This window comes from Peromyscus californicus, unplaced genomic scaffold (assembly GCF_007827085.1).
Source record: "Peromyscus californicus insignis strain IS unplaced genomic scaffold, ASM782708v3 Scaffold_12__1_contigs__length_115047231, whole genome shotgun sequence".
In the NCBI taxonomy this organism is placed as follows: domain Eukaryota; kingdom Metazoa; phylum Chordata; class Mammalia; order Rodentia; family Cricetidae; genus Peromyscus; species Peromyscus californicus.
In genome coordinates this window covers 64,569,205-64,590,944 of record NW_026294413.1, presented here as the reverse complement: position 1 = coordinate 64,590,944, position 21,740 = coordinate 64,569,205, and the positions used below count along the sequence as shown (strand labels likewise).

Below are 21,740 nucleotides of genomic sequence, written 5' to 3'. Positions count from 1 at the left end.
GACCTCCGTGCTTCTGTCTTTTAGGTCTTTTGGACTTGGCGACATCGTACTGTGAAAACAGACTCAAGAGGCTTTGTCAGCACATCATCAAGCGGGGGATTACCGTGGAGAACGCTTTTTCATTGTTCTCTGCTGCAGTCAGATATGATGCAGAGGTAACATAGAAGTGCCCCAGCTCCCTCCCTGCCAGCCCACTTTCCTCTCTCCTGTGACACAAGGAGCATGGCTAGCGTCACCTTTCTTTAGTGACTCAGCGACAAGCCTCCGATGAGATCCAGCCTTGCTTCTTTACATCTCTGTTCACTGTTTCAGGGTCAGTTGCGTTTCTGCTTCTGCTTTTAACTAATTGGCTGGAGGCTGCACAGTGGGAGTGGAAAGTGCTGGACTCCACTGGACTGGCAGGCAGCGTGCTTTAGTTCCAGTCTTCTGATGTCAGTGCATCTGTTTCTCCAGACCCACTCTGCTGAGTCCACCCTGGCAGAAGCCCTGGATGCTGTTTGACTGTATCTGTGTGGGTCTGCACTTCTGTCATTGTCCTGGAGCTCAGTTAATTCTGGTGTAAAGAACTTACTGTGTGCTCCCTCTTTTTTTTTTTTTTTTAATTTTAAAGTTTTTTTTTTTTTTTTTTTTTGTGTTTGTGTGTGTGTGTGTGTGTGTGTGTGTGTGTGTGTGTGTGTGTGTGTGTGTGTGTGTGTGTGTGTGTCTGGAGACTGGAGGACAACTTTCAGGAGTCATTTCTCTTCCTCCGTCTTTGCATGGACTCCAAGGACCGAAGTCAGTTGTTAGGCTTATGCAGACAGTGTCTTTGCCCACTGAGCCGTCTCAGCAGTCCCCCTTTGTTTATACTTAGTTGAATGTCACATCTGGCTTTCTCAGATTTCTAGTCTGATGAGTGGTGTTCTGGAGTACGTATGGCACTGAACTTGCCTGAAGTTGAGCAGAGCCACAGAATATAGATGCCGCATGGCAGCAGCTGCCCCTGATTCGCCATGTGCTGCAGCAGCTGGCACAAGCCGTGATGTGAGGCAGATGCTCTTGAGTCGTGAAGCCAGTGCCGCAAAAGGGCGCAGTAGAGGTAGTTAAGGAGCTCATAGCCGACGACAGATTCGTCAAAAGTAACAGGTTCAAAATGGCTGGCTCTGCTAAGTACGCCACGAACCTCTCTTTTGGAGGTGTTTTCTCATTTGACAAGGCAGTCTCTGTAGCTGGAAAGTTATTAAAGATACACATTGTGACTTTTGAGGTGTAACAGAGGATAAACTTCTTATCTGTCACACTTAAGGATTGAGTTGACCATTATGCCTTTTATTTTCAAAACCTGTCCTGTTTTTGCTTGAGGTTTCCGTGTGATAAATATTTCACAAGGTCACCTGTGGCTGACTTTGGAGCCTGACAACAAACGGGAAGAGGGTCAGAGTCGATTGTAGCTAGAGGAAAATGGAGATGTGGTTTGTTTTCCCCCTCCCTGTCACACCGGGAGCCTGCCTGTTCCAAATGCTCTCTCTTTAGGCTGCATTTTCTTCACATTGGGGATTGACTGCAGCCTCTTCTTGTGCCTCTCCACCCTTCTCCATGTTCTGTGCTCAGTCCTGTTGATTGACAACAGCCCGAGCAACCTGACTAAAGGCTGCAGCTTAGAGCCTGTTACTGGAAATTTGTTCCCCACTTTCACCTAAAACCAACCTTTAAAGTTTACAGGAAAGGGCCAGGCACACACCTTTAATCCCAGACTTTAGGAGACAGAGGCAGGAGGATCTCTGGGAGCTTGAGGCAGCCTGCTCTGCATCGTGAGTTGCACTCCAGCCAGGGCTACACAGTAAGGCCCTGTCTAAGAAGAGCCAAAAGCCAACCTTACAGGAAGAACTCAGTGCACTTCCAGTTGCAGTGGCCCCTGTCCTGCGCTTGTTTTCACTTAGCCAGGCACACGCCTTGAATCCCATCACTGGGGACCCAGAGGCAGGCAAATCTCTGAGTTTGAGGCCAGCCTGGTCTACAAAGTGAGTCCCAGGACAGCCAGAGCTACACAGAGAAACCCTGTCTGTCCCCCCCACCACCACCACCAAAAAAAAAGAAGAACTGTTCCTTTAGAGAGACTACAAATGAACGTGATTACCTGGCGCTTATCACCATATGACCAGAGCCAGCACTCAAAAATTTATGCTGGATTGAATAATTGAGTATTTCATTTGAAACACCAAAAACATATTGAATGAGTCAATACGGTTGAAGCACTTCACTAGAGGGGCACTTTCGTAAAAAGTATTCAAGATAACAAACAAGCCTTAAGTTTTACAAGCATGACACGTTAAACATGGAAATAGAGCAGAATCATTATGATACACTTCTTAGATTTTGATACTGAGCTCTATGATTGATGAGTATACTTTTACATTTTATTTCCTTAAAACTTTGGAATGTAGTAAGTGACCATAGTATTGGGTGTTCAAATCAAACCCATTTATTACATACTTTAGTTGATAAAAAGTGACTGAGATTGGTAATCAACTGCAAAAACCAGTTTTAGAAGCCTGGCTTTGGGGTAGCAGATGCCATTGGGTCATGGCTGGTGCTCAGAAGATGAAGGCTGCCTGCTGCTCAGTTACCTGCTTTGTTATAGTGACCGAATCCTCCATGAGCCCTTAGAAGGAAACTTTTGAAGTTGCTGTACAAAAGAAGGGCAGGCTTGGTAGTTGTGCCTGCAGAAGCAGAGCCGTGCTGAAAGTCTTGAGAATGCATGCTGTCGGACTTGACATGTCTTACAGTGGACTGGGAGCAGAGCAGTTGTTAGTGTTGCTGGCGGACTTGTGTTTAAATGCCGAGGGCAGCACTAGCTGAGTGGCCTTTGACGAAGTGGCAGTGTTTGACTTGGCACTGTGGAAGTCTTGGGCTACATAAGAATGCCTCTATTGGTGCTTTAGCACTTTAAACCAGAATTTCAGGGCCCTGGGCCAGTGTTTTAAGGAGACTGGTTTTCAGATTGTCTAATGATTGGAATCATTTCAGCACAAAAGACTTGGACCAAGAGCCTGTGAGATGGCTCAGTGGGTAGAGGTGCCTGCCACCGAGTTGGAACCCTCACACGTAGAAGAGGAGAACCGCCTCCTAATGTTGTCCTCGGAGTTCCTGGCCTGTGTGCCCCTCCAAGTTATTTTTTTTTAAATTTTGGAATATTTTTTTCAAAATGTCATTTAAAAATTTGTTGTTCCCTGCTAACTACAGTAAATCTGACACTGAATCTGCCCTAGATATTTATAAATTTTAATTTCTAGTACAAAGAAGACCTCTCAATTTTACATCCTCTCCTCCTCCCTGTCCATGAAGCCTAAGATTCCTTAGTTTTATTATGTATGAACTTTTTTCATCTGCCAGTTAAATGCTCCCTTCATCTACTTGGATTTTATTGTGAACATCTTTTTTTAAGATGGTAAGATGGTCCCTTTTTGGAATGTTTTATATTTGAAGTGTAACCATTCTGTGATGGTTGGTTTCTAGCTGTGTAAAAGTTTCAGTTTTCATGTCCAGGTCATTGAAGAGCTGGTCATTTGCAAATGAACATGTCCTGTGCATTCTTAGAAGGTGAGGGTAGAGGCAAACGGACTTATGCATTTAGGGTTGATGAAATGGCTCAGTGGTTAGCATGCCAAGCCTGACACCCTGAGTTCAATTCCCAGGACTCACATGGTAGAAAAGGAGAACCAGCTCCTGCAAAGTGTTCTCGGAATTCACTTGTTTGCCAGGCTTGCCTGTGCTACTCTCCACCCCAAAAAAGCAATTAAAATATAAATAAGAAAGAAACATCAATCTAGCCAGGGGTGGTGGTACCTGCCTAAAAGCCCCCAACTTGAGGAGGATGAGGCAGGAGAATTGTGAGTTTTTATTAGGGTCATTTTGGGAGACCTTGTGAGACTTTGTCTTTAAAATTATTTATAAACCACACAAAAACAAACAAAAAACAAAATAAACAAACCTGGATCCATAGATGTGCTGACACTGTAAATGCCCTTTGAGTTTTCTGGAAAATAAAACTTGAGCAGCAGCTGACTGAGACAAATTAGCTGTGGCTTCTTTCTTAGTGGCTATTCGTCTGGGTGAGTTTTCTTAAGTAGGATGTTTTTCGGTCTGGGACAGAGAATCCTATAGTAAGGAAATACAGATGTTCATAGAAGTATGCCTCAGTGCAGAAAGAACTCTGTTTCCCTGCTCCGCTTGCTGAGGTCTTCTCTGTACTGTCTAGAATTCTTATATCAGGGCAGCTAGAAACAGGAAGTCAAAACCCTTCAGTTTAGACTAGTTTCTCACAATTTACCAGCTAACCCAATGCAAAAAAAAAAAAAAATCAAGCTGTTTTGATAAAAAAAGCTTTTTTTCTTTTTTAGTGTTGTTTGCTTTAATATGTTGGAGTGCTTTTTATATACATACCAATTTGTGTAATAAGTGTATGTTTGCACTTCTGACTTAGCAGACATTACTGGGGGCTTTCAGGAGTGAATGGGTGTGTTAGCATAGACACCATTTCTGTATGGTGCTTTACCGCTTAATGTTGGTAGTTGGTGACTTTCATTCATCCGCCTGCCTGAGACTCTGTAAATAGACTTGTCTGGGGTTGACTGGGAGCTTATTAATAGCATGTGGGAAGACATAATATATTATGTGAGACTTTAAAAATGAATTCATTTTTATTAGACCATGAAAGTAAAGTTTTGGAGATTTTCTTTCTAAATATCATTTTAGGTAGACTACAAATTTTCATCTATTTCCTAAAGCCTTCTGTTCTTTAAACTAATCCACATTCTAATTCTTTCCTGGTTTCTTAAATGTAACAAAACATGTACAGACTAAAGTGGCATTGGGCTTTGTACAGTGTCTTGAGACATGTGTGCTATAGGACAGCCATGGAAGGCCTCTAATGATTTTGTGTGTGTATGTGTTTGTGTCACACTTGAGTTAAGGAAACCATGCTTTTACTTTTGTGAGCAGATGGTAGGTGATTTTCTGCTGACAAGTAGTCATCTTGCTTGCCTGGCTTGCGCTAGCTAGTCTCAAGTATCTCTTTTGGGAAGGGCAAGAGAGTTGGGAGGAGGGGATTTGCCGAGAAACAGTTCACAGTTAATAAACAAAGGCCTCTTCCTGTTCCTATTTTTGTTGTGTATGTCCAGGATTTAGAAGAATTCTGCTTTAAGTTTTGCATCAATCATTTGACAGAAGTTACACAGACTGCGGCGTTTTGGCAAATGGATGGCCCCCTGCTAAAGGAGTTCATTGCTAAAGCCAGTAAATGTGGAGCCTTTAAGAACTGAAGCCTGAGGCTGCTGGGCTGGGTGTGAGTGCTTTGGGGCACTGTGGGTGATGGGATTCTGCAGGTAAAACCCACCAGGTTGCCTTTGTCACATCAGAGACAGTGCTCTCTAGGAATATATGAAGGATGTTTGCTTTTTATGAGCCTGTTTTTCACAACTCTTGTTTCTAGATGTGTATACTTTAAATGTGATTTTCTTACATTGGGCTGACCGCTGTGAAAGGATGAAAGCTTAGTTCTTTTGGTTTTTTAATTTTGATGAGAGGGTCTTTTGAACTTGGATTAAGGAAGTCGGTGAGATGTCGCTGGGCCTTTGGCAACAAGCCTTCTCACGTTGCCATGAAGGAGAAGCCCTGCCCGGTGCTCCCTGAGAGCTGCTCACTGTCGCCACCTTCCCGCGGGGCAGCAGCCCTGTGGGAGGCTAAGGAATATTGTTGAATGTGCACTAAACCCACTTCAGCAGTCCAGAAATGTTTGGGTTTGCCGAGGTTCTCTTAAGATGTGGGCACCTAGGGCTGGAAAGATGGCTCAGCAGGTAAAGGCTCTTATCACTAAGCCTGATGACTTAAGTTCAGTCCCTGGGACCCACATGGTGGAGAGAGCAGACGTTACAAGTTGTCCTCTAACCACTATACATGTTCCATGACCACACACGTGCACACCATTTTTAAAGAAGTGTAATAAAAACTAAAAGCTTTAGATATCTTAAGAGTCAGGACTAGAACTGCCTGTGAGACGCTCACGGTAGAAGCAGCTCTGTTCCGTAAAGGAGACTGGTTTAGAAGTTACAGTTGCCACTAATTCTGGACTTCGCCTGACACGTTCCCAGCACTGTTTCATTAGGGTCACATTGGAGACTGCAGTGCACACTACCCCCAGCCTCACCCTGTAAGTCCTCACAGTGGCAGACTCTCCATACATATCCGCCCCTTTGTGACTCGATTGTTAAAACCACCCTTCTTTCAGGACTCGATAGAATGTTCCCTTTCGGGTGAGGTCTGGGCCAAATTCCATCACAAATTTATTTGGAGCTTCACCTTCCAGTTTGGTTTTTCTTTAGTTGTGTTAGGAATATTCTTTGGCTTACTTTAGCCTTGAAATAGGGTTCCCTAAGTCATAGTTTGTCTTTAGATCTGGCTATGAATGTTACTGGGTGTAGGAATGTTGGTGTCCCAGCTTTACCCATTGAGCTTGCTTTCAGAATAAGGCATTGTCTGCTCCATGAACTCCTTTACATGTGTGTGTGTTCCCGTACTGGGTTCTGTTTCCTGCTTAACTAAGACTCTTGGACTTAGCCTGAGTTCAGAGCCACATTAACAAGGCTGCAGGCACTGTTGCAGCCGTGCTCCAAAATGTGTCTATCAGGGTAGAGTGGTGAGTGAGGCACCAACGATAGGAGTTGTTGACAGGCAAAAGAAATCAAACCCAGAACTCCAAGCCCCCTTTTCTTGATCGTGTCACAGTGATTGTTGCCTGGTGTTTTGGTAAGTTAGAACTGGCTCTTCAGTGACAGTTCTTCCTCCTAGGACGATGAGTGCACGTTAATTTGACTTGTTGTAATAGGACATCTGTATACCACAGTCCTGTAGACTTAGGGTCTCAAGGTGGTAACTTTAGTATGTTTACTATTGTTCTTACTTGAAAAACCTCTCCACACAAAAAAGCACAAATTACAGCTGTAAATCCATATCCATAGATAGTCCACCAGACAAAAACATCCTGAGTCCCTGATACAGCTGAAGACACACTTCTCGGCTTCCTGGGTAGCTTGAGTGAGTGTGAGACGTGAAAGAACAAGTCCTTTAAAGATGTTTGAGTGTTTTTTTTAATACAGTCTTTTTATTTTTCTATTTGGTTTTGTTTTTAATCATAGGAAACAAAAACTATTCTTGAAATTAATGTTTTCTTCTGATGTAATAATGGAAGCCAGAGAAGTCACATTTCTTAAAATAGCCTAAACTGTATCCTTGAACTTACTGGAAAAATGTTTGATACTCGAGTATTTAGGATGCATTTATGTAATTTCTTGAATGACATATTAATAAACAGTCTCTTAAGGCAGGCGTGTACACTTGTGGTTGTTTTCTCCCTTTACAATATAGCAGTATACAGCCTAGAAAGGGAGGAACTTGTTATTTTGGGACAACATGGATTAATTTGTGAACTTAAGTGAAAAAAAAAAAAGTCAGCCACCAAAAGGCAAGCAGTATGTGGTCCAGTTCCTAGAGGTAGAAAGAGGGTGGTTGTCGGGCTGGAGAGGACAGAGCAGTTACGTGGGCACTTTCTGGTTTGCAGGAGGAAGAGGTTTTTGGAAGAATGATAATTTTTGACTATATTTGATGCTACTGAACTATATATTCTTTTTTTCCCTCACATTATTTTATTTGAGTCTCACACAGCTGTATGAATTAAGCATAGTTTATTTTACAGTTAGCAAAGCTTCATAGACAAGCTGATATTCTTAAAAGCGTTGAAATGGTAAATTTTGTACATATATTGTATCACAGTTTAAAAAATTAGCAATATTAGAATAAAAATCAGATACCACTGTGAATGTGTCAACAACATCTCAACTATCTCAACTACACCCAACCTAAAGATTTTATTTCTGTTAAAAGAGTGCAGTTGAATTATCAGAGTGGGAAATGCATTTGAATTGGGAATACTTAAAAATGAAAAGTAGCAGCTATATCAGTTGTGATACATATCAGTTATTAGGGGAAAGTGGAGATCGGGTGAACAACCAATGATATAATGGGATATTATAATGGGATAGAGAGGTTTTTTGGGGTTTTTTTTAATGTTAATTTTGAACAAGAGTGCATGTGCCATGGCACTCTTGTGGAGGTTAGAGGGCAACTTGTAGAAGTCAGTTCTGCTGTGTGGGTTCCTGGCATTAAACTCAGGTCATCAAGCTTGGTGGCAAGTGCTGAACCATCTTACCAGTTTTTTGTTTGTTTCTTTGTTTTTAAATAATGGAACCAAATGGAGTTGACCCAACAAACAGTTGTTCCGTAGATGGTTTGTGTAGAATAGGAAAAACCCATAAACTTGTTTTTAGCTCATCTATAAAACAGTAAGCTAAACATGGGTGTTGATGAGCCTTCCCCTAGGTCTACAAAATGCAGCATTGAATGAGGGAATGTTTACTTCCCACAGCGCCATCTAATATACCCTGGGCTTCCAGACATTTTCTTATATAGAAATGATGAGTATGATTATTTGGCTCATTTTCCACTAATAAGAGAGCAGGCTTATTTGGTCAGTTTGCCCAATATTTGCCAATGTTGTGAACCCAATTAAGTGGTGCTCCCTTGTGCCATATAACTGACTGTGATTGACAGGTTAAAGCTGAATCTAGGCAGGAGAGGAAGCTTTAACACAGAATTGTCCCAGCTGATGCTGATGGGCGGTCAGAGTGCAGTCATTCCCGGTCACCCTTCATGAAGTGACTTAGACTGGCCTTGCTACCAGCATCGCACCAGGAATGATTCTTTAACAAGCATGTTTGAGCACTCATTCCAAACTGGGGCACAGCTCAGTCCCGTTCTGATAGCTAGCATTATTATGGACCTGAGAATCATGATAGAAAATCAGAACTGAATGTGAAGGAGTCAAGGGTCAGGAGCAATGTAGGCATGCAGATCTGAGTTGCATATTGTTAGGTGGGAAAAATGTCTTAATTCTTCCCCATTCCAAATTCTTAATGATGCTCATATTCAAAGAGCCAAGTTTCAGATGATGGTGTTTGTCTTGAAGATGACACATGCTCTTGTAATAATAACTGTGGCCAAAAAGACACTTCTAAAAAGACTGAAGGCCACCTGGAAAATAGTAAAACAAAGAAAGCAGTGTATTCTACATTGTTACAGCTGAGGGCTGCTGTGAACTGTATTCAATAAACTGTCACTCATTACAGTGTATTTTACAAACATTTATTGAGTTTGCTAAGTCTTGGAAATGTGGTAGTGAGCAGAAACTCAGGGTACCAGCAAGCCACGGGAATGGGTTTGTGCTCTACTCTGTTGGAGTTATTAATACTGCGAGAAGGCTAGTATGAGACCTACTGGAGGGACAGCAGAGACAAGAGAAAGTTCTAAGATTGCACCACAGGATATGCAAGGGCTCTGGTATTGCTGTGGTTGGCTGGGGTGGGTAGGGAAGGCACCACAAAGAGAAAGACTTCCTCACTCCTTGGATTACAGATGGGAGGATCTGTTCTCAGCTGACCCAGTTGACCTGAGGAGCCCTTTTTACTGGCACAGAAAAGTAGGCAAGTGGGATGACGAGAGGAGAGAACACCCAGTCAGGTGTAAAAGAGCGATCAGCAGTAGCAGGTCAGGGAGGGATGGGGACCTATGTAGCTGTCACAGGCTGTCTTCCAGCCTGCTTGCATCTTAGTAGACTGGGCATTTGAACTGGGGCTCCTCAGGGAAACAGAGAGGATCCTGAAGTAGAGCTTGAGTAGTTCAGGTCTCCGTTTTCTTGAAAGGAGCACAAAGTTTGCGTCAAGTTCCCAAGTGCCTCGAGCTGCTCCTTCAGCAGCCTCTGCCTCTCTTCATGTTCACAAGCTTTACTCTTGATTACTTTGAAAAGAAAGAAAGTGGCTTTAATTTATGCAGTAATTTGATTAGAAATAATGTACTTGTCTCTAGTCCGGATCAGTAGTTGTGCCTCAATTAAAAAGATGGTGAAATGAGCAGAAACAGCTTTTTCCAGGGCTTCACTTCCTTTTCTGACTCAGAATGGAACCACAGCATATAACACAGGCGACTGAATACCTTTATAGTAGAATGTATCCATTCGTTCAGAGACTAGAGAATGTAGCTAGACTCCCAAGGAAACTCATTCATGAGCACATCTCTGGCTCTAAGGACATTTGTTACATCACATCTTTGGGTGTGATTTAGGAAAGGAAAAGCTTTTATTGTAGAAACCCAGCAAGGTCATTTTCATTAGGTGTGAAAGCTTCACAGTTGAAGTTTTAAGTTCATAGTTGTCGGTAGGACAGCATACCTGCAGTCAGCTTGAAATACTGAGCTGATTCAGCCAGCCCAGAATGGCACTGTGTCAGATGATAGCCTTTCCCACTGCTTCTCGTGCAGTCCTGGGTGTGTCACGTGTTCCAGACACATGATTTTCATACTAATTGACACATGGAAGTACCATAGGAAACACAGCTTTTTGAAGGCTGTGTTTTTAAGCTATTCTTAACAGACATGTGCAAGCAACTTTTAAAGTAATTTTTCTGCTAATAAAAATGAATATTTCGGAGTTCAAATAGGAATGAGTAACAGAAAACCAAAATGAGGCTGTCCATACTGAGGCGGCACAGGCAAACTGTTTTCTCCGCAGAGAGAACTGCTGTCCTACCATTACTGATAGGTGCAAAAGAACATTGTAGAACGGTGTGTTCTGCGGTGACCACAGGAGCCATTCAGACCAATCCTGTGGGAATCTGGCCCTCACCCTGTCTGTGGGTGCGGTGCATAGCGGTCTGTAGTACTGAAAGGGCGTAATACATGCATGCTGCCTATGTTTTTTAGACAAGGTTTCACTGTGTAGCCTAGGCTGGCAATCCTCCTGCCTCACCCTTTCAACTGCTGGGGTTATAGATGTGCACCACAGCACCCAGCTAAGTTCTCACCTGTGTACTACCATTTTTTCTTTAAAAACAAAACAACACAAAAACAAAGAAAAAACTTCTTTTGACTATTCTCACTTTTTTTCCCCCTGATGATTTTTAGGATTACAGTACTCTGCTTTAAGAGATGAGCTTTGAAGATAAACTTAGGAAAAGAGTGGCATTTCTTCTTCCAAGTGAGAAGGAGGCATGCTGCAGGATGGGTCCACTGATGCCTCCATGTTGCTACCTGGGGGCAGAGGGGCTGCAGGGAGCCTCTGTACCTGGCTGTACATGGGTCAGATACACTGCAGTTTTAGAATCAAAAACTTCTCTCGTCTCTGCCTTGTCAGTCAGTTTTTCTGATTACATAAGAATCTGTGTGTCTACCTGGAAAACACAGAGCTATAATCCATCCACCTATAAATCACTGCTGTTTCTGTGGCGTCAGCTGTCTTATCGTCCGTGTGTCTGTGTGCACCCATGGTTTTTGCATGTTTTTCTTGCTGTGTGTCATACTGTTGTTATAATGGGCTCTGTTCATTTGGTAAAAAGTGTCTTTTAGAAGTATGTTTATTGTTTTGTCACCTGCTGTTTTGATCTGAATCATACATGTCTCTAAACCACACTGTTGGGTACTTTATGAGTCACCTACCTTCTTGGAATTTTATTAATGTGTCTTCAAACAATCCAGAGTCAAACAGTAAAGTATCGATCTCTTCATAGTCTAGAGGGAAAAACAACTTCCTGTGTTAATTTTAATGGGAGTGAATCACATAAGGAGAAACCAGAAAATCACCCCCAATATGGAAGAGTAAGCAGCCGAGGAGTGCAGGACGGTGCAGAGGCCCTTCAGGGAACCCCTGAGAAGCAGCGATTCAGTATTTCTGTGCAGCTGGAACTTGTTTCAGGGAACCCCCAAGTGATCATAAGGCACCCACAAATTTGAGAGTTCTTGGTCTTCAGAAAATAAGTAAATAAAATTATGTAACAAATGAGCTCTTAGAAATGTTTAGTTGTAGTTTTATCTTTTGGTTTTAGCATACAGAAAAATCATTCTAATAAGTCCAGATTTTACATTGTCACTTACGGTATGAACCATCCAGATTCCCCTAACAAGTAGCTCTAAAGCTTTTAGCTCATTCTGTAGGTTATAAGAGGTCACAGTATATAACTATATACTTGCATACTGTAAGTGACCCTTTTTATTCCCTAGGAGCTCATTAAGAAAGAAACTTCAGGGCTGGAGAGATGGCTCAGAGGTTAAGAGCACTGGCTCTTCTTCCAGAGGTCCTGAGTTCAATTCCCAGCAACCACATGGTGGCTCACAACCACCTGTAATGAGATCTGGTGCCCTCTTCTGGCATGCAGTCATACATGCTATATGCATAATAAATAAATAAATAAATCTTTAAAAAGAAAGGAAAGAAAAAGAAAGAAAGAAACTTCAGTTACAGAGTTGATCTAAACAACCTCTCCATGGTCTGGCAAGATGGCTCAGCAGGTAGGGGTGCTTGCTACCACCTGATAACTTAAGTTCAATCCCCAGAACCCACATGGTGGAAGAGGAACCGACTCCTTGTCCTCTGACCTCCTTGTGTGTGCTGTGGCAGGTGCACGAGGCAGTTTTTAAGTGTATGTGTAGGAGAGAGAGAGAGAGTGTGTGTGAAAGAAAGAACATGGGTGTAGGTCCTCAGGGTCCATAAAAGTGTCAGATCCCCAGGAGCTTGAGGTACAGGCAGTTGTGAGCTGCTAGACATGGTGCTGGGAACCGAACCCAGGTCCTCTGCAAGAATAGAATGTGCTCTTCACTGAGCTGTCTGTCACTCCAGGCCCTTAATAATTTTTAAAAACCCTTGATTTACTAAGGAATAGAATTTGATGCACATCAAAATTATAGCCTAGAGGCTGTTCCCAGCGCCCATGGGTGGCTGACAACTGCCTGTAACGCTGGCTCCAGGGTCTCAGACAGTTCCGTCCTCTATGGGCACTTGTGCCCCCGTGTCCATACCCCCCACATAGGTGTGTGTGTGTTGTGTGTATAATTAAAAATAGTAAAAGTAAGCCGGGCGGTGGTGGCGCACGCCTTTAATCCCAGCACTCGGGAGGCAGAGCCAGGCGGATCTCTGTGAGTTCGAGGCCAGCCTGGGCTACCAAGTGAGTTCCAGGAGAGGCACAAAGCTACACAGAGAAACCCTGTCTCGAAAAACCAAAAAAAAAAAAAAAAAATAGTAAAAGTACATCTTAAAACATCAGCTGCAGCAACAGCAAAACCAGCCAAACAAACACAACCCAGTTTCAGTGAGTGTACCCATTCAGCTGTGTGTACCTGTGGGAAACAGCCTGCCAGGCCTCAGTGCATTTTTGCCACTAACTAAAGAGTCTGACTTTTCCATATCTTGTTGATTATTGTTGACAGTAGATCTGGCAATAACATTATCTTCAGACTTAATTATTTTGTGTATGAGTATTTTGCCTGCGTGTACATATGGGTACCATGTGCATGCCCAATAACTGCACAGGATAAAAGAGGGTGTTAGATTCCCCTCAAACTGGAGTTCTGGTTGTGAGCCACCATGTAGATGCCTGGAGCTGATCTCACGTCCACTGCAAGAAGAGCAAGTGCTCTTGACCACTGAGTCATCTCTCCATCCCATCATGAGTGTTAGGAAAGAATGGGTTAAAGAAGGGAGGGAAAAGGCATGGAAAGACAATGTTCTGTTTTCTAGTATTCGTTTACATTTAGCCGATTCAGTACCTGATTCTGAAGCGGTCTCACTCAGGAGTTTTCCTTGAATTGAATCAAGTTTTTCTAGTATCCCTTCAAATAATTCATTAAGAAGTCCTGCTTCCTTGCATTTCTTAAGAAAAGGAACTTTGGCAATTGCATCTAAGAACAGAGAATGCATTGTTAGAAGGAAGTGGTCCTAGGGCAGCTCCTCGCATCACGTGGTGATTATACTCTACCATTGACGGGTGAGCAGAATTGTCTGATTTTTCTGAAACTCAAATAGCAAATGGTACAAAGACTAAAGACTTTTCTCTGCTTATAGTAACTGTATGAATTAATATGATTTTGTAAAATTTACCTTCAAGTGCTTGAGGGGACAGCCCCTCTCTTTTGTCACAGATGCTATGTTGTAAGGACATCCCCTTCTTAGAGAACAAAGGCCACCTGTCAGTGTGAGTGGTAGCACACTGCTGGATGCTGGCCTCAGGCAAACCCACCTTTCCTAGTAATGGTGTCTCCTCAGGCTGAGAAGAAGTGGGCCATTCCTACTCCAATCATTTTCTATGGCGGGAGTTCTACTAGAGTGCATAGTTAAAATAAAGACTTCCATTCCTATTAGGTACCAAAAGTCCAGGAGACTAAAGATCAGAGCACGACACCAGCCTGAAGAGGTGGGTCGACATTTTTATAAATACTTGGAGGCGCCATGTTTGTTCAGCCATCACTGAAAACAAACCTCTGTGGCTGCGGGGCTCTTCTCTCATACATCTTTTGAATCTGCCCAACTTCTTTGGTGGCTAGAAGAGAAAACCAGATTATGTTAACTTCCCATATTGGCCTTGAATACCACATAAAAATGTTTTGCTATATAATTAAATGAATTAATCAAATGTAACAAAAAACTGTATTAGACAAACTTTTTTTTTTTTTTTTTTTTTTTTGAGTTTAGTCTTGGTAAACTCCTGGATCCAAATGGCACTCTCAAATAGCTGAAACCTCTGGGGTATGCTGTTTGTGACCTGCAAAACAACTCTTGAATAAACAATAAGGAGAGATTGCTATCCTCTACTAATTTAGTTTATATGAACTGATAGAAATACTTTTTCAAATCTCTCCACAATCTTTCATATTTTAGATCTACTAATCCAGAAAATTGTAAGTTAGAAATTAGGTCAGGTATGGACATGCAGCTGGGAAACACTTGGTTATGAACAAATGCTTCTCTGTACTCTCGGCCTGTTTAGGACCAAGTAGCCTGTAAGGTCAGATGTTTTCACTAATATGGTGCCAAGGGATGCTTGGGAGAAGCTGAGGAAATGATGCCATCTCCTGAGCTTCTAGCTTCTTCTTAATCTCAGTATGCTTCTAACACATCAGGATTCTTCCCAAGATTCCACCCTAAAACTAGCTTTCAGCTTCATCTAGGGAAAGAACACACATGGAGGATGGTACAAATGCCAACTCCTCCACTGATTTGAAAAGTGGGAGCCTCTGACATGCAGAATTTTAAATAAGGACTTTATGTGAAGAAATTAGATCTATAAGTCAAATTACCTGTTCAGGGGAGCCTGATGGGAGGCATTTCTTCTTTCCTTTCCCTTTCTGCAAGCTTGGGCTCTCAGCTAAAATAGAAACCATTTAAATCTTAGAGTGTATAAAGCAAAGATTGACACTTTTAATCCCAGCACTTGCGAGGCAGAGGCAGGAGAATCTCGAGTTCAGGGCCAGCCTGGTCTACAGAGCAATTTCCAAGACACGCAGGGCTACACAGAGAATCTCTCTCTCTCTCTCTCTCTCTCTCTCTCTCTCTCTCTCTCTCTCTCTCTCTCTCTGTGTACATATATGTGTATATACATACACACATTACTATCATTCCCTGTCCATATACAGTGATGGCAAGCAGCTCTTTAATGGTACTTTCCAGTGAGTATAATGACTATGGCTCAGTGGTTAAAAGCACTGGCTGCTCTTTTAGAGGACTACATGGTGGCTCACAGCCCTCTGTAACCTAAGGTCTCCATACAAACAGGTGTACATATAAAATTACAATTGAGAAGAAGTTAGATTATTTCATGGTTTACCTAAATAATTAACTTTTCTTAAACCCACTTTAGAAACTTACCACTTTGACTGGTCCCTGGTAGTTCTGGAGCATGTTGTCGGCAAAATAATCTAAAAATACAGAATTTCAAAGAATCATTGAATCTTTTCATTTGTAGAGATCCGCCTGCCTCTGCCTCCCCAGTGCTGGGATTAAAGGTGCATACCACTACACCGGCAAAAGTATTTATTTTTAAAAAGAATGTAAGTCTGTGTAAAATTATTAACCCACATCAAGTGTGGGTAAGACTGGCCAACATCGTGCCCTGTGAGCATTAGAAAGGAAACTCTGTTGTCTGAGGGCGTGGATACTGAGTCAGTATTTTGAGCTGTACTAGTTCCTGCGCTGTGATGAGAGTCGTCTAAGGAACTAAGTCTCAGATTTTCAAGCGTCAATCTGACTACCCAGATTGTTGCTGCTCTTCGAAAGTAATACAGAAGCACATGCATTCATCTGGAGAAGACTGAAGACCAGAGCCTGCCTTCTGGAGCTTATATTTGATGGGTGTCCTCAGAGAGGGACGAGGCGTAGCGAGCTAGAGAGCAGACGTGAGGGAGCTCTAAGAGACTTCCTGCCCTTAGGTTTGCCCTCATGTTAGCTGTGGGACCTCGAGTTCCCCCTTCACAGCAGCGTCCAGGTCAGAGTGGTCTCCTTTAGACCTGGTACTTCTGCGCACTTTTCATTTAGTCTCAAATTCCTAGACTGACTTTGAACTTGTGCCCCCCACCTCTTGTGCTTTGATTTTAGGCATGTACTACCATGTTTGGCTGTAAGTTTTTTAAATGTAAAAAAGTACAAGAAATATTAGGACAGACCCTCCTCCCCATGCCCTCCCCATCCCCAGCATCAGTCAGCAATTTTCAAGTCAAGGCAAAGCCCCTTCCTCCTGCCTCAGCCCCTTCCTCCTGCCTCAGCCCCTCCCACGTGGAAGTGTTCACAGTGGCCTTTCTGCACTCCTCTCTTAAGCTGGTGACACCTCCTCTTAGGTTCATTCTCTTAGTCCCTTAGTCCCTTGGGAGGTACCTCAGGCATTCTATGCATCTCAATGTTTAAATTAAAATTTAAACTGCAGAGAAGCCCACCTGCCCCTTGTGGAAACAATTAAAAAGTTTGTTTTTAATTGAGTTAATTATTTCCAGTATGGTCAATATAGTTTTAAAAAAACAAAACTTACGGTGTCTCTGGGAGTTCAAGGCAGCCTGGTCTACTTAGTGAGATTCTGTCTCAAAAACAAAAGCTAGATACAGCAGGGACCTCAGTCCCTTTGATTGGATTGCGTGTTTAAAGACTACTGTAATATAGAGTGAGTTCTTTGTGAAAGTAACTAATCAAAGTGAAGTTGCAAGTTTCACAGCAAACCGAATATTACAAGTGCAGTGCGAAACTGGACGGGACTTGAAGAACTGACAACCCAGGGGCTGCTGAGAACACCGGCAGGTCAAGGGGCTTGTCATCAGGTCTGAACCCGAGTTCCGGATCTGGGCCCAACACTGGAAGAAGAGAACCCACTCCCACCAGGTGGGAGTGTAGACCCCTAAGCCTGTGGATGACGTGAAAGGAGGTCTCTTCCTGTTGCCGAAGAACAGGCCTGAACTGGCTCCTGCCTCTTGGTGACCTTTAGTTAGAGAGTCAGACAAAACCTTGAGTGGTTTGTTTCCTGTCGTGCAGAAATATTGTGAAGGAGAGTTCCTGGTGGGTGTCCTGGGAATCCTGTTCTCGTGTGAAAACCACTTGCATAAGTTAAGCTTTAGAAGTATGTCACAGTCCAGCCATTCCTTATCCACCCACCCACCCCCTCCACCATGTAGTTTTAAAGCTGCTGAATTACTTGTAAGTTCCTTCAACTCCATCAACTTGTAGAACTGCGTTGTCCTCTTTGGCACAGAAAAAGTGGTAATTCTTGGAACAGGAGGGTAAATCACATCCCACGGTGGCGCCTCCTTTAGTACAAAATGTGCATCTCTATAGAAGAACAGATCACACTGGGTAAGTACCTGTTCCTTTGATAAGAAGTAAGGGTGTCATTTAAGTCAGCAGCCCTGCATTTTTATCCCGGCTACCACTGGTATATCCCAGCCTCCATACCCACACTAAAAGTGACTTAAATTTGCCAACCCACTTGGAAGTTTCAGCAAAACTGCAACCAACTGGAATGGAAGGCCTGGCACACAGAGTTGCGTCATGGTCTATGTAAATGCAAGGCGTAGCTGGCTTCAAAAAAACAGTCTTTCCGTTTGAATAGAGATTTCTAAAGAGCACAACTGGCAGGCTTCTTTACCTAGGCAGGGAGCTGGCTAGGGGACCTGGAACCTGAGGCCAGAGCCGCTCCTGGTTGTGCCACTGAGATGTGTGACCTGAGCTGGCACTTACTATGACTTCCTCTTAGACATGTCTCCCTGGGGTGGTGTAACTGTTCTCCAGAGTTACTATGGGGATAATATGAAATAAAGGGAACCTGTTTCAAATTTGTAGAAACCAAACAAAAGCACAACAGTACAATGTTTTTCTTGATCCTTTGTTTTTATTTCCCTATCGGGTTTTATATGAAGGTGGTGTAGAAATAGTTTGGCATTGTGTGGCTCCAGGAAGCCTTTTTGGGCAGTGCTAGTTTTTCTGCTGTGATGAGGGGCAACTTAGCCATGACCGAGGCTGATTGGCACCATCCTCTAGATGAATGAGGTCCAAGCACAATGAGGCTACTCCATACAGCAAGAGACAGCGTTCATGGTATCCCAGGTAAACACAAACAAGCACATAAGGAAAATTCAAATGTAGGTGAAAAACTAAGATAGAGGTAGAATTCTAAACCAGAGCATACAAGAGTGGCTAACTGCGGGAGGAGGCAGAGGCAGGTGGATCTCTGTGAGTTCGAGGCCAGCCTGGACTACAGAGTGAGTTCCAGGAAAGGTGCAAAGCTACACAGAGAAACCCTGTCTCGAAAAACCAAAAAAAAAAAAAAAAAAAAGAGTGGCTAACTGTAAAGGAACAGTGCAGCTTCATGTACCAGGAAAACCATGAGACTGCTGCCTCACAATACACTTGCTGTCAGTTCTGCAGTGGTTAAAGCGTTATAATGGCATTATAGCATTATTAATGGCATTATAGCAAAGGAGGGCTATCCAAGAAACACAGGCAACAGAAGCCCCAAAGGAAAAGCATAAGAACTGGTGGTTCTGGTTTTTACAGGGATGAGTAAAACTTGAAGATGTTAAAGGTGAAGAAAGACAGAAAATAAACTAGTCACAGTAAATTAAAGGGTTACGATTTAGATTCCCTCAGCCCAGTATGGTGGTGCACACCTACAGTCCCAGCTATTCAAGAGGCTGAAGCTGGAGGATTGCAGATTCAAGGCCAATATAAGCATCTTAACAAGATGCTGGTTGGAAAGGAGTGTTGGGACCAGCTGACCTGTCAAACAGCACCTGAACAGGGGAGTGAGATTTAGAAAAGACATAGACAGAAAAGAAAAGATAGAGACATAGGATAGAATCGGGAGGGCACTCAGTGAATATTGCAGCAGCCCCAAATTTATTTCTCATAGCCTTTTTATACTCAAGGCAAGGAGGACAAAAGACTTCCTTACCATGGTTCAAGGAACAAACAAGTGTAAACACCTCCTTAATTCTCAAAACATCTCGTAACCATATCCTGTTATTTGGCAGTCTTGAGGAGCAAAACATCTAGTAACCTTTGGCCAAACATTCTATTATCCAGCCTTAAGGAGCAAACACAAGCTTGAACTCTCTGACTTTGAGTCAAGTTGGAATCAAGCCACAAGCTGCAGTCACTGTGGGCTCCCACAAAGGAGGAAAGGGGGAAAGGGTAGACAGGCAGCTCAATGGTGAAGCGTTTGCCCTAGATGGCTGAGTCTTGGGTTAAACTATAGTACTCCAGTGTGGGGGCCACAGAAGATGAAATGCAAGTGACTCATCTTTTGCATTTCATCCAGGTAAAGTCAAACTAGTTATTGAGGACATGGTGGCTGTGATGTTACAGTCACTGTTTTAGGACAAGGAAAGGCAGGAGTAGATAAGGCAGAGAAGGTACCTGCACATACGAAAGTTATGTTCATTCTAGAGGGGATGGATGTCTTAGCTTGCTGTCTGTTACTGTGATAACCATTATGACCAAAAGCAACTTGGGAAGGAAAGGGTTTACCTCATTTTACTCATCCAGGTCATACTCCATCACTGAGGAATGTCAAGGCAGGAACCAGATGCCATGGACAAGTGCTGCTTGCTTACTGGCTTGCTCCTCATGACTTGCCCAGGATACTTTCACACAACTCAAGACCACGTACCACCCTCACAGGTTGAACCCTCCCACATCAATCATCAAGAAAATGCCCTGCAGAATTTGTCTATGGGCCATCTAGTTGGAGACATCATCTCAATTCAGATTCCTCTTCCGAGATAACCCTAGCTTCTGTCAAGCTGACAAAAAAACAAAACAAAATGAAAATTCTACAGGAAAATGTACATGATCTCATAAAGTAAAATTTCAAACACCACATAGTTGCAGGTCAGCAGAAGTACTCTTGCCTAAAAAGCCCAAGACCTGGGTTTGCTCCCCAGACAGCAACAAATGAAGCACACAAGAGTGATTTTTTTGTTATATGGAGTAAAGCAAAGCTTCAGACCGAGTGAGGTGTCAGCTCTGCAGAGAGGAACAGAGGAGCAGAAACTTAAACACCAAGAACCTTTGGCATACAAAAAGGAAAAGAACAGAAGAACCAAAACAGAAAAGTATTCTAAGCAGAGGTCACTGAGGCTTTGTGGCAAGGATGAACTTCCCCGTTGGCAAATTTACTAGAAGTACAAGAATGATGGCCTCTTGCCTTGGGTACAGGGAGTGAGAGGTGTCTGCAAAGTGCTAGGTCACGTAGGGTTGGTTGGCAAGAGTAAGGAGATAGTTTTGTTTTGTTTTTTCTACCTAGGTGGCAAAAACTCATCAGTATTTTGACTGCCATGTGGAGAAGAAGTTTGGAGGAATAGAATAAGCTGGGTAGGGACAGTGGAAGAGAAAAACCAAGTATTAGCCCTTGACAAGTCTGGAGAGCTACAGCAGCCCCTTCACTGTAATGGATTAGTGCTGACAGGCAAGTTCCTGGAGGATGCAGGATGTACCTAAGAAGCATCGAGTGGGCCTTGGTGTGGAGCAGGAAGGGGTGAGGGGAAGATGACCCTTACACCTAAATTTTGGAGGATAGATGAATGGTGGTGGTGTTTTTTTTTGGGGGTGGGGCTAAAGGTTTATATGGGGGTTGGTGATGCTTTTAGCCAATTGAATGAGAGCTGACTTGGGTATTTGTGGAGATAGATGATGGTGGCCTGGAATTCTGGAGAGGGGACAAGTAGATGATGTTGGCGTGTTGGTGTTAAAGCCAGGTGAGGCGGATGAAGCCGCCTAGGTCATGTTCAGACCCAGGAAGAAGCCCAGCCTAGGCTTAGGTATTCCAGATCTCTCCAGCTGAGCAGAGAAGTAGAAAATGGCAGGGCGTATGGCAAGAGGGGCTGACAGGAGATGTCTGTTTGCTCAGAAGGAGAAGTAAGGTACTTGGGGACATGGGTGAGTGAGTGAGTGAATGTGAGTACTGATAAGGAGTCGAATTAGGACAGTCTTCAGCTTCCTGTTGGGTAGGGAGAGGTTTCAGAGATGAGCGGATGCCGAGGGAGGAGTGTAAAGCAGGAAGTGGCCAAGACCCTGCTGTGGTTTGTAGCTGTGACTTGGGTGTCAGAACAGTGGGGACTTTCCTCCATGTTGCACGGTGTAAGTACTAGTGCTGCTCATTCTATTCAGACAGTCACCGAGTGAGGAAGAGGTGCGGCGTGTTGGTGGGCTGGCTGATGTGGGTCCAGACTGCAGAGGGCTGCCTAAGGAACTGCTGCAGTTGGGATGGGAAGAGGAGAGAAACAGTGTTTAACCTTTCCAGGGCTCAGGGAAATACAAGGTAAGGCTTTCTCCTCTGCAGGAACTGCCCACCACACAC

At 43.3% G+C, this 21,740-nt stretch overlaps 2 protein-coding genes across 7 annotated transcripts in view; one reads left to right on the top strand and one right to left on the bottom strand.

The window, feature by feature from the left end:
• The window catches only part of Rcbtb1 (RCC1 and BTB domain containing protein 1), a 42,278-nt gene extending 34,921 nt beyond the window's left edge, over positions 1–7,357 (top strand). For 4 of the 5 annotated variants that reach the window (XM_052733070.1, XM_052733072.1, XM_052733069.1 and 1 more), the window contains exons 12-13: positions 25–155; positions 5,157–7,357. In XM_052733070.1, coding sequence (XP_052589030.1) covers positions 25–155; positions 5,157–5,297 — 272 coding nt within the window. In that variant the 3' untranslated portion in view covers positions 5,298–7,357. Of the gene's footprint in view, positions 1–24; positions 156–312; positions 565–5,156 lie in introns of those variants that run through there. The other variant, XM_052733073.1, reaches the window with a different exon arrangement.
• A 1,858-nt stretch (positions 7,358–9,215) lies between these two features.
• Setdb2 (SET domain bifurcated histone lysine methyltransferase 2) overlaps positions 9,216–21,740 on the bottom strand; it is a 68,031-nt gene continuing 55,506 nt past the window's right edge. For both annotated transcript variants that reach the window (XM_052733082.1, XM_052733081.1), the window contains 7 exons: positions 17,580–17,713; positions 15,773–15,822; positions 15,205–15,272; positions 14,387–14,447; positions 13,678–13,809; positions 11,575–11,646; positions 9,216–9,882 (listed from right to left, as the gene is read on the bottom strand). In XM_052733082.1, coding sequence (XP_052589042.1) covers positions 9,725–9,882; positions 11,575–11,646; positions 13,678–13,809; positions 14,387–14,447; positions 15,205–15,272; positions 15,773–15,822; positions 17,580–17,713 — 675 coding nt within the window. In that variant the 3' untranslated portion in view covers positions 9,216–9,724. The remainder of the gene's footprint in view (positions 9,883–11,574; positions 11,647–13,677; positions 13,810–14,386; positions 14,448–15,204; positions 15,273–15,772; positions 15,823–17,579; positions 17,714–21,740) is intronic.